The sequence below is a fragment of the Scyliorhinus canicula genome, chromosome 4 (genome assembly GCF_902713615.1).
Source record: "Scyliorhinus canicula chromosome 4, sScyCan1.1, whole genome shotgun sequence".
Lineage (NCBI taxonomy): Eukaryota > Metazoa > Chordata > Chondrichthyes > Carcharhiniformes > Scyliorhinidae > Scyliorhinus > Scyliorhinus canicula.
The window spans coordinates 134,700,473-134,713,200 of NC_052149.1; the positions used below are offsets into that span (position 1 = coordinate 134,700,473).

Sequence of the window (12,728 nt, forward strand, 5' to 3'; positions counted from 1 at the left end):
GGGCCCACCGATCGGCGGGCCGACCTCTCTAAAGGAGGACCTCTTTTCCTCCGCCGCCCCGCAAGATCCATCTGCCATCTTCTTGCGGGGCGGCCTCGGGGTGGGGGGGGGGGGGGGGGGGGGGGGGGGGCGGCTGGGGCTGGGAGCGGGCTCCGACGCTGGAGTGAAACACTCCAGTTTTCACTCCAGCGTCGGGACTTTGTCTCCATTTCGGAGAATCGCACCCCATGAATTTAAACCACTTCTCACACCATTCTGTCACATAAGAATTTAATTCTCTAATCTGCCTGACCCAATTGGAATGGGGATCAGGTAACAATCTAGTGATGGATCCACACACCCTCGCACTCCAAGAACATATCCAGGTGCGAGGATTCGTCTTTACTGCTGGCACTAGGCAGGCAACACAATCTTAGGGATTCCAGGCCACTGCTGCAGAGAACAGTATCTATCCCCCTGACTATATTGCCACCTGTTACTACCAAATTCATAAGAAACAGGAACAGGAGTAGGCCATTTGATACACAAAGCTTACTCCATTATTCAAAAGGATCATGGCGGATCTGATTGTGGCCTTAATTTTATTTTCATGTCTCTCCCCCCGAATAATCCTTGTGGATTAAAAAACTGTCTTCCTCAGTATTGAATATATTCAATGACCCAGCCTCCATCCTCTCTGTGGAAGAGAATTTTCAATAATGAAATTCCTCCTCATCTCCATCTTAAATAGGAGACCCCTAATTTTGAAATTTGCCTCTATTTCTAGATTCACACTACAGGAAAGCATTGTCTCAACTTTTACCTTGCCACGTCGTCTCAGAATTGTATGTTTCTGTAAAAAAAAAACTCTCATCCCATCAACATCAGGAAGACAAATGTCATGGTCCAGGATGTTGCTATACCAGCATTAACAATGGGAGACTGGAGATTGCTGATAGCACACATATCTAGGTGCCCAGAATCACCAGTATAACGATGATAACCTGCATCACAAAAGCTGCAGCTGGTACTTCAAAGCTGAGTAAGAGGTGTGTGGAACAACAGCAACCTGACTGAGAACACCAAACTGTGAGTCCTACCAAGTCTGCATCCTCGGTTCACACCACTACAGTGCTAAGACCTGGACAATACATGCTAGGCAGGAGGAAAGGCTTGAGTAGTTTCCACCTTCACTGTCGCAGACGTATCCTCGGCATATCCTAACAGGATTAGGTCACCAATCTAGGACAAAAGTTCGGCACAATATCTGTTCTGTGCTGTATTTTCCTATGTTCTATGTTCAATTCAGAAGTCCTGGAGTCTGCTTAGCAATATACTCATTGCTAAGTCAATGACATCTATGCTGAATTGACCATGGTCATCGGATGGATGATGGCCGTATACCCAATGACTTTCTGTACAGGAACCATGCCACCTGGGTCACGACCTCCTGGGCATCCTTATCTCCAATACAGGGACACCTACATGTGAAATATGAAGATAGCGACATTGACACTGCCAACTAGGGGACAGTCACTGACAGCGTAATCTCTGGAGACTAATTGTTTGGAAGGGCATTGGAAGAGGTGAGAGGAAAAGAAAGGCCCAGCCAGCTGAGGAGAGAACCCAGAAAAACAGGTCAGTGAATCTTCTCAGCCCACTGGCTTCCTTTCAGCAAATTTGACAGGAATGGCCAGGCCAAAGTGGGGCTCCTGAGTCACACCATGCAATATTTAACACAGAGTTGAGCACCACTGCGCAAATCAATGTCTTATGAGATTGATCATTGATATTGAGACTTCTCATTCTTCTAAATTCCAATGAGTACAGGTCCATCCTGCTCAACTTCCCTTTTCATGGGACGTCTGGTGGCACGATGTAAGGGGAGGATGCACATGAAGTGGCTCCTGCTGGAAAGCAGATCTTTTTTGCCCTTTTTTTCTGGCGCCACAGACCATTTACTTTTCAGGAACCCTTGTGAGTTAGTGGAATAGAGATTTTACCTTTCTGAGAGGCCCAGGAGAGACAGAACCAAGGATTCGAGCCGAAGTTCTGAAACCTTACATTCTGGAAATAAGATGGCAGGAGTAGATTCTCCCTCTCCAACCACACCACTAACAGCCAAAGACCTCACCAGAATTTTGACGAGCGAGCAAGAGAAACACTGTCAGAGTTTGATGATAGATCTTAAAGGAATGATTGAAGAGGCCTTGGCACCGATTCATTTGGCCTTGGAAAACACGAATAAGACCATCAAAGCTCATGAAGCTACAATTAAGGCCATCGAGACAGCATTAAAAGACCACAATGACCGGATAACCTCTCTGGGACCCGATCTTAATTCGGTGGTCAAAGGCAACAAGTCATTATAGACCAAACTCAATTACCTGGTGAATAGATCCAGGAGGCAGGACATTCACATTGTGGGGTTGCCGGAGGGTATACCCCTACTGAATATTTGTCAAGCAAGTTTTACAAGGTGGTGGATGAGGGTGTATTTATATCCCCCCCCCCCTGCCCAGAATTGGATCGGGCCCATCGCTCACTGCAACTGAAGCCTCAATATGGAGATACGCCTTGTGTGGTGATTGTAAGATTTCATAGCTTCAAAGAAGAGGAACAAAATCTTTGCTGGGCTAGAGAACATTGTGATGTAAAATGGGAAGGCCACTCCATTAGGTTGTGCCAAGTGCGGATCGAGCAAAATTTCATTTAATCCCATGGACAGAGGATGTAATCCAAACGATATTTCAAACTAATTCCGGGGGAGAGCGGAGTGCAATCTACACAGAGGAGAGCAGTCTGGACGATATTTCATAATAATCCCGAGGCAAAGAGGAGTGCAGTCTAGGTTAAATTTTACTTTAATCCCAGGAACAAAGAGGAGTGTCGGCTAGATGATATTTCACTTTAATCTCAACGGCACAGATGAGCGCAGTCTGGATGATATTTCCCTTTAATCCCTGGGACAAAGAGGAGTGCAGTCTTGAGAATATTTCACATTAATCCCAGGGGTAGAGAGAATTGTAGTCTGGACGATATTTGACTCATCTGGAGATCTGAAAGGAGTGCAGTTAGATGATATTTCACTCTAAACCCAGGGGCGGACACAGTGTAATCTTATAGATACTTCAAACTAAGCACAGGACGGCTCAAAGCTAGTTCCGGTGCTATTTCACACAGAACTATGAAGCAATTAGGAATCCTGTCTTGGTGATAATTTACACTAAACACAGCAGCAGAAAGAAGTGTAATCTTATATTTTGCATTACAGCAGGGCCAGGAGCTTTGTGTTCTTGACATTGTTTGACCTTTAAACCAATATCAGTGTTGGAAAATTGTAATTAATTTGGTCTGTCAAAGTATTTACCATATTTTGGGGTAATTATTATTACAAGCAGGCTCAAAAATACATCAAAACCTTACTCTAGATTAGATTCTTCCAATACCTTTTTTCAAAGAGCAAAAATTGAAAAGAAAAAAGTGTTAACATTTTGTTGTGAATTGGTGAGTACAATTTCAGTATCAAAAATGCCGTTTAACACTGACAAGATTTCACGAGTGTTCAAAAATGCAATTCAGTTACGCACATTTTTAGAATTCTTCTTTATAATATTAAAGATCAAAAATTTACATAAAATCAAGCCTTGTAGCAAATGTCAAAAGACAACTAAGATTTAGATGCCAAGAAGCTAGTAATAATTTGTCATATTAAAATGCAGAAGATTACCTTACCACAAACAAAAAAAGGCAGGTAATAAACAGGATCCTCCTTCATGAAAATAGTCATTTTCTTTTAATCTTGTTAACTGATACTTCACACTTCTCTGGAGCAAAGTTAGTTTCCTGTTTGTATTTGTCAATTTCTGTAAAACAGGATCAAAATGTAAATTGCTCCAATATTCAATTCCCATGTGCTGACTTCTCCGTATATTATGCTAGTGTTTCAGTGTTTCAGTGTTTTACTATTCCATATTAAATACTCCACTTCCTTCCAAAATTCCACAGGTGCATTCACCGCAAAGGATAGGCGATCTAGCAAGCCTGTTATTTTTCTATCATTTCTTGGCATGTGCTGTGCAGTGTGACTCACTAGTTCTATTTCCTCAAATTCACTATGGTAAGTCCCTGCTTAACATTGTTTCACTTTAACATCGCTAATGAAGTTGTGTCCAAATATGCATTTAATGTTTCCGGTTTCACTTTGACTTCATTAACCAGACGTCCTCTTCTGTGGCTTGCCTGAGAATGAAACCTTTCCCACAGCAATTCTGCCCCCATGCTCAGTTCCTCTTTCCCTGCAGTTTTCGCCTTTGCCCCCCGGGTATTGGCTCCCGTGTTGCTCCCCAACCAGTCTGCCTCCAGTCCTCTGTTCTTATCTTCAGTCCCAGGGTCAGCTGCTGGGCACCTGGTTCTGACTCACACTGAAATTCTGGCCTCCATCTAGAGCCAGAAGTTGGTCAGTGCAGGTAATACTGGGACATTAGCTGCACCCTGCAGTGAGCAACCTGTGCCACTAGATTGAGCCTGGTCAATTTAAGACGGTACTGAAGTGAATGCTGTAATTTCTTTTAAATAGTGATGTGTTTTATGTTTTACTTGCAAGTTATTTCTGCTAGGAATGCACAGTGTGGCATATGTTAAGTACAGTGTTTAGTACAGTACAGGAAGTGTATCCAACTGCAACTATTGGCTAACCGCATTTTGGAGCTGAGGGTAGAGTCGCCGTGGAGCATCCATGATGCTGAGCAGGTCGTGGATAGCACGTTCAGTGAGATGGTCACACTGTGTGATGAATGGGCAATGTGCCTCTAAGACCGATGCATGTAATGCCCCTTTAAAACTGGGTTTGCCAGCCTGGGGGACTCCACCTCCGGCTCCACCTTCCAGGGTTCCGGATATAAGGTAATGTCCTGTGGGCGGCGCTCAGTGAGCACTCATCTCTCTGGCTGGCGAAGTTCTCTGTTTATTAAAGCCTTCATTTACGAGTACACTCTCTCGTGTCTTTATTGAGGGTACATCAATTTAATGAACAGATTGCAAAGCTCGACCTGGACGCGCATACGCTGGAAGCCAAAGAAATTTTTGAACACTGGCCTAGCTGGACTCCTCGTCAGTCCCCGTTGCCGAGCCTCGCAAGCTGCGCCTACTCCACGCCAGGGTGAGCCACAGAATCTCCGGCCTGATCGAGAAGGCGGCTGAGTACAGCGCCGCGATCGAGATTCCGAAGAAGCGATTCGTAAAACCCATCAATGAGGTACATGCACGGCATCTGCTTTCTACTCGCCAGCAGCGCTCAGGGGAATCACTGGACAAGTATTTGGAAAATCTCACCATGCTCGCTAGAAACTGTAACCATCAAGATGTGACCGCGGAGGTCCACGAGCCTACACATCCGTGATGCCTATGTGTCCGGAATACGTTCGAACTATATTAGGCAGCGACTCCTGGAAAACGGGGCGAAAGATCTGCAGGAAACGGTAACGCTCGCCACCTCCCTGGAAGTGGACAATCAGAACCTCAGCACGTACCCCGCGGACCCTGCGAGCCCCTCTCGGCCTTCCCCGGACTCAGCCACGCCACGGGCCTGCGCTGCACGGCGACCAACCCAGACTGGGGGCACACCGTGCTTTTTCTGTGGGCAGGGCCAGCATCCACGGCAGCGCTGCCCTCCCCGTTCCACGACCTGTAGCGACTGCAGAAAGAAGGGACATTTCACGAGGGTCAGCCTGACCAGGCCCAAGGCCCAGAAACAAAAAACTCAACAGGCCTGAAAATCGAGCTCACAGGCCCGCAGGCCCCGCAACACAGCTGCATGCTGGTCGGACACGCCCCTTTCTGATGCATCGTCAGCCTCGTGCGAGTCATGGGGGCGGCCATCTTGGCGGTAGCCATCTTCTAAACCCGACATGTGCGACCGACGGGGCAGCCATGTTGTAACTCTGACTTGGCAGAAGACTCTGACTACCCACAGCTGGGAGCAATCACCCTCGACCAGTCGCGGCCAAAGCACCTGCGGAACTCCATGATGCTCGTCCAGATCAACGGGCACGACACTCCCTGCCTCTTCGACTCCGGGAGCATGGAGAGTTTTGTGTACCCAGAAACAGTAAGGCGCTGCTCCCTGCGCACCTATCCCGCATCCCAAACCATTGCCCCGCCTCTGGGTCCCATTCGGTCCAAATCAAGGGGTACTGTATTGCGAATCTCGCGATCCAGAGCGCAGAGTACGCCCGTTTCAAGCTGTGCATCCTCCCTCACCTCTGCACCCCCCTGCTGCTCGGCCTGGATTTCCAATGTGGCCACCGAAGCCTGACCCTGAAGTTTGATGGACCCTTGCCCCCCCCTCGTGGTATGCAGCCTCGCAACACTGAACGTTGCACCCCCCCTCACTATTCGCGAACCTCACCCCCGACTGTAAGCCCATCACCACCAGAATCCGGCGGTACAGTGCCCAAGATATGACTTTCATCAAGTCAGAGGTCCAGCGTTTACTGAAAGAGGGGGTCATCGAGGCAAGCAACAGCCCCTGGAGGGCACAAGTAGTCCGGTCCGGGGAAAAGAAATGGATGGTCGTGGATTACAGCCAGACCATAAACCGCTTCATGCAGATCGATGCATACCCCCTCCCCCGTATATCAGAGATGGTCAACCGGATCGCGGAATACCGGGTATTCTCCACGGTCGACCTAAAATCTGCCTACCACCAGCTCCCTATCCGCCCGGAAGACTGCCTCTATACTGCCTTTGAAGTGGCCTGCCGGCTTTTCCACTTCCTTAGAGACCCCATCGGCATTACTAATGGGGTCTCCATCTTCCAGAGGACGATGGACCAAATGGTGAACCAGTACGGGCTCTGCAGTCGAGAAGGAGGCGCAAGCTATTGTGGAGGCCATGCGGCACTGGAGGAATTACCTGGCCGGTAGGAGGTTCACCCTCGTCACCGACCAACAGTCGGCCGCCTTCATGTTTGATAATGCGCAGCGGGGCAAGATCAAAAACGACAAGATCTTGAGGTGGAGAATCGAGCTCTCTAACTACGCGTACGATATTAAGTATCATCCAGGGGAGCTCAACAAACCCCCAGATGCCCCAGATGCACGTGCGCCAAAGCGGAGGATCGCCTGCGGGCTATCCACGATGACCTCTGTCACCCGGCTTGCCCATTTCCTTAAGTCCCGCAACCTACCTTACTCCACCGAGGATGTCAGGACCATGACCAAGGCTTGCCAGATCTGTGTGGAGTGCAAACTGCACTTCTATCGACCAGGTAAGGCTCACCCAGTGAAGGCCTCTGGGCCCTTTGAGCGACTAAGCATGGACTTCAAAGGGCCCTCCTGTCCACCAACTGCAATACCTAGTTCCTAACTTTCATCGACAAGTTCTCCCGCTTCCCATTCGCTGTCCCCTGCCCCGACATGACCTCGGCCACCGTTATAAAGGCACTGCACAGCATCTTCACCCTGTTTAGTTTTCCCGCTTATATCCACAGCGACCGGAGTGCATCGTTCATGAGCGATGAGCTGCATCAGTACCTGCTCAGCAAGGGCATCACCTTGAGCAGGACGACCAGCTACAACCCGCGTGGAAACGGGCAGATGGAGAGGGAGAACGTGACAGTTTGGAAGGCTGTCCTTTTGGCTCTACGGTCGAGAAATCTCTCAACTACTCGCTGGCAGGAGGTCCTACCCGACGCGCTCCACTCCATCAGGTTGCTCCTCTGCACAGCCACGAACGAGACCCCTCACAATCGCTTGTTTGTCTTCCCCAGGAAGTCCACCTCCGGGGTCTCGCCTCCATGTTGGCTGATGACTCCGGGACCTGTTCTTCTCCGGAGGTATGTGAGGAGCCATAGGACGGACCCTCTGGTCGAGAGGGTCCAGCTGCTACATGCAAACCCCTAGTATGCCTACGTTGCGCACTCGGACGGACAGCAGGATACGGTTTCGTTGCGGGATCTGGCACCCACTGGTTCCCCTACGGGCGCTTCCCCTCTCGCCAATGTTCCCCCTTGTACCACACACCGCCCGTATATAATGAGACGCAGACAGGCAGTGATTGACACACAGGATGACCAATTAACACACAGCACAGAACAACCAATCACCAGACAAGACACCACCACTATAAAGCCCACAGAGCATTAAGACTCTCCCTCTCTCAGGACCCAGCTACTGAGACAGTCAGAGTGCACAAGTTAGTGAGCACTATTACCATGCGGTAGCTAGTAAGTCTGGTCAAGCCAGTAAGAGGTCATCAGTTGTATTAGTAGAGTGTCAACCCATAGCTGAACATGTACAGCAGTCCATAGTTAAATAAAACAGTGTTGGATCATCTCCTGTGTCAGACGTTTGTTTCTAGCTTCCCTGCATCCAGTTGCAGTCAACGTCGAACCAACCTGCCTCACACATCATGGTACCAGAGTGCTATTAATCCTGCTGAACCTACCTCGAGTGAATCTGCAACGACCAGCAAACGGCCATCCAGTGAAATGGAAAACATCCAGCCTCCTCCGCAGCTCCGCATCTCCGGCAACCTCGCCGCCAATTGGGAAATCTTCAAGCAAATGTTCCTCCTGTATATCGAGATGAGGAAGTGAACAAACGAATATGATGGACAGTAGGACCCTGAGGGTAATGTGTTCACAGACAGAGAACAAAGGGATGAGCACAGCATGGCTAGGAAAGGGGAGGGGAGCTTTGCCTCGTGGAGAGAATAGTGAAAAGGATGATGGGTAAAAAGAGGCCCAGGATAAGTGAGCCAATTAGGATATATGACCAGGTCAGGAGGTGTGTAAAATGACCAATGGGAAGTTTGTATGCGAATCTTGATGTGATTTGAAGTATATCTCCAGTGTTCCTTTGTTCTGAGATTCTTTTTATTCTGGGCTCTCTGAAGACTGTGTGTGTGTCCTGAGGTCCTATGGATTGAGTCAGCCATGCAAGTTAGTTATTATTAAATGATATGATACCTGCAAATCCATCTCAGATTTTATTGAATCTAGACTGACAGCAAAATAATCAGGGATTAACAGAGGCCTCCGACCTCGAGGCCGCATCGGATGCCAGGAAGATCGCACTATTTCTCTCGACCGCGGGGGACCACGCCATCCATATCTACAACTCGCTTTCATTTGCCGATGGCGAAGACAAGACGAAGTTCAAAACAGTTCTGCTAAAATTCGACAGCCACTACGACATTGAAGTGAATGAGAGCTTTGAATGGTACATCTTCCAACAGAGGCTTCAGGGTAAGGATAAACCTTTTCAGTCCTTCCTGACCCATCTCCGCATCTTGGCGCAGTCATATAATTATGGCTCAATGGCTGATTCCATGATCCGGGATCAGATCGCTTTCAGGGTCCACTCCGATTCCCTGCGGCAGCAGCTCCTCAAAATCAAACCGCTGACCCTCTCCGTCGCTATCGAGACGTGCGTGGTCCATGAGCATGCCAAGAATCATTACTCCCACATCAGGCCAGCAGAAACTGCAAAACTGGCCTCCCACGAGGCAGAACGGGTGCAGGCCATTGCAAAAATGCAAAGCCTGAGTATCGAGGAGCGTGGCCGTTTCGCGTGCTTTTCCCGGGTTCCTACGCATGCGCGGCATGACCTGGTGGACGGCAAGGCCGAAAACCCTAATGCGCAAGTGCGTATGTTGGCCGACCGCACTGCACATGCACGTTCGTGCACGGAACGCGCTGACGTCAGCGTTACGACGTGTCCGAATTGCGGCTCCGCCCATTTAAAGCGGCAATGTCCAGCCAAAGGACGGCGATGCCTGCAGTGTGGGAAGCCTGGCCAGTACGTGGCCTTCTGCACGTCTGCTCCACCCATTATCAGCTAACGATCCCAGGTACGGCGCAGAAGTGTCCACTCGGTACAACAAGACATGCAGGATTCTGATCCCGACAGCCCAACGGACCCCGGTGCTGACTGCCTCGAGTCTCCATATCGGGTGGGCATCATAACCCCACGCGAGCTGGTCTCCACTTGAAGCCACCGAAGTTGGCCATTCCCTCAGTACAAAATGGAGGAACGCAAAGCTTGCAGGTTAAAATGGACAAAGTTTGCTGAAGGCCCACCCAGTAACCGAGGGACAGCCTCAGTATTGGGGGGATTCAAACAAATCGATTGGGAAGAGACCCAATCGATTCCCAGCAGGTAGAGGGTCCGTCCAAAAGGGCGCGAAGCCCTAGGACCTATAAAAGACAGGTCCCAAACTTAGTTCGTTCTTCTTGACCAGCCCTCCTCTCTTGACCAGCCCTCTCGACCAGCCTTTTACCGAAGAAGACCTTGACCGAGAGAGAGGAGAGGTTTGGGACAGCAGCCGCCAGCAAGTAAGTGTCTCACAACGATCGCTACCAGAGATAGACACTCCTGACCCCTTTTTAACCCGTACCAACCTGAAGTCTGCGGACCAGTGCAGAGCAAGAGGCCTTGTCCCCTGATCCGGCAGTTCCTTTAAGATAAGTATTGGTTTATTTAGTGGTAGGAATAGTTTAGTCATCATAGCGTGTGCATGAGTAGATTATAATTGTATTATAATAAACTCATTTGTTTGAATTTACTAATTGGTGTATGGTTTTATTACTTTGAACTTGACCTTGAAACTTGTGGCGGTATCTTAACGATACCTGGCGACTCCAGAGCTAAGTAACGAAACAGAGCCAAATCGAGTGTTAAACACACTCACCCAGAACGAGCAACATTTAGTGGCGACATCCGCCGGGACTCGATTAGAAGTGCCCCCCCCCCCCCCCCCCCCCCACTCCAAGAGAACCCAGAAATTTGAATCAGAAATCCAATTGGGAAAAGGAAAAACCACAAGTGGTCAAGGAGTTCAAACCAATAATCATAATTCGGAAGTGTGTTTTTGCATGCATAACTAACAGGGTTGTAAGGTTAAACCGAGAGATTTTTGTTGCGACAAACTGTCGGGAGTTTTATAAGTCGGAACATAGCGAAAGCCGTACCCGTATTTTAAGCATTGCCTTATCATCCCTCGTTCCAAATTAAAGAGAGCATAAAGAAAAAGAAATGGCCATGCAGGCAATGGAACGCCTCATGAACCCAGAGCAGTTCGTGGTCGTAGCGACCAGTAGTAGCAGAGTAGGTCAGTGTCCCGTGTGGGAGCTGGAACTCAGGAAGTACCTCAAAGGGAATGGATGGCCCCTTTGGAGTGAATTTTGTGTGAATGAGGAGACAGGTCCCGGGAGTATAGGACATACTTGGTGGGAGAACCTATCTCAAATTCATAAAAAGAATTTAGGAAAAGCACGCAAGCCAATGGCAATTGTGACCTGCTTGGCACAATTGCGAGGCACAGAGGAGGTTGTTCGGACGCTCCGCAAAGAATTAGAAGAGAGGAATAGAATGAACAAAGTGGATGTCAGGGACGTCAAAAAGGAGAATCTAGGTTTAAGGACAGCCCCTCACAGAAGTCGCAGGAATGTTACAACTGCGGACAGTTAGGGCATTTTGCGAGGGAATGCAACACCCCGCAGAAATCTCAGAGAGGCCAGCAGGCAGGCACTCTGACCAGGAACAAAGCAAAGCCAATCCACAGTATAGGGACGCAGTCAGGACAGACAAATGTGGACGGAACAGACTGACGGTGTTCGGGCTCCCCCACTTGGGTCTGTGACACCCTCTGGGACACATCCGGAAGACCGGTGGTCACAGCAAAAATTAGAGGGAAGCCCATAGAATTACTTTGGGACACAGGAGGGTCCCGCACAACCATTAATTCCTCCACTACACCACAGGCAGACACGTGGCCCACTACAGCTTCAATTACACTCAGCGGATTTACAGGTCACTCACAGCAGGGACATATTACAGCCTCTGTATCAATTCAGCTAGGGAATGTCTCCACCAGACACCCCGTTGTTTTAGTTAATCTGCCCCGCACAGCAGAACACATACTGGGTATTGACTTCATGAATGCCCACAGCCTGTCGTTCGACCCAGTAAATCAATGTGTCTGGCGAGTGGCAAAATCTGACAGAGCGCCCACAACTCTCACAGTAGGAGAGTATGCGAACAGGATTAGCGCAGTAGGCGACTATTGTTTTGACCCGACCACGCTCAGCACGGACAAACAGGTTAGGGAAGTTTTGAACAGACACAGGACAGCATTTGCCAGTCACCGGCACGACTGCGGCAGAATGACTGGACAAGTTCAAGTTACTGGACCTGACCCGAGACCACAGAGACAGTACCGATTTCCCCTAGAAGCAGAGGGAGAAATTGGAAAGGTTATAGAGCGCTTATTAGATCAGGGTGTACTTAGGACAGTAGCCTCAACTAATAATGCCCCTATTTGGCCAGTGAGGAAGCCCGACGGATCATGGCGTCTGACCATTGATTATCGGGAACTCAACAAAGTTACCCCAGCAGTAGCCCCCACTGTAGCAACAAGTCCCGAGACCATGCTCAAACAGGGACTCCACTCCAAATATTTCACGGTATTGGACATTAGCAACGGCTTCTGGTCAATCACATTGGCAAAGTCGTGCCAGTACAAATTTGCCGTCACATTTAAAGGACAGCAGTATACGTGGACATGCCTCCCACAAGGATTCCACAATTCCCCCTCCATTTTCCACCGACAGCTGGCAAGTGGACTAGCAAAATGTTCCCGACCCGAATGTCTGGTACAGTATGTGGACGACCTATTACTGCAGACAGACACCAAGGCAGAGCACATCACGCTTCTGTCCGAACTCCTGGAACTATTGCAAAGTA

At 49.1% G+C, this 12,728-nt stretch overlaps 1 protein-coding gene across 2 annotated transcripts in view; it reads right to left on the reverse strand.

The window, feature by feature from the left end:
- Nucleotides 1–3,629: 3,629 nt before the first annotated feature.
- LOC119965023 (putative ammonium transporter 1) overlaps nucleotides 3,630–12,728 on the reverse strand; it is a 161,248-nt gene continuing 152,149 nt past the window's right edge. For both annotated transcript variants that reach the window (XM_038795228.1, XM_038795230.1), the window contains one exon: nucleotides 3,630–3,845. In XM_038795228.1, coding sequence (XP_038651156.1) covers nucleotides 3,766–3,845 — 80 coding nt within the window. In that variant the 3' untranslated portion in view covers nucleotides 3,630–3,765. The remainder of the gene's footprint in view (nucleotides 3,846–12,728) is intronic.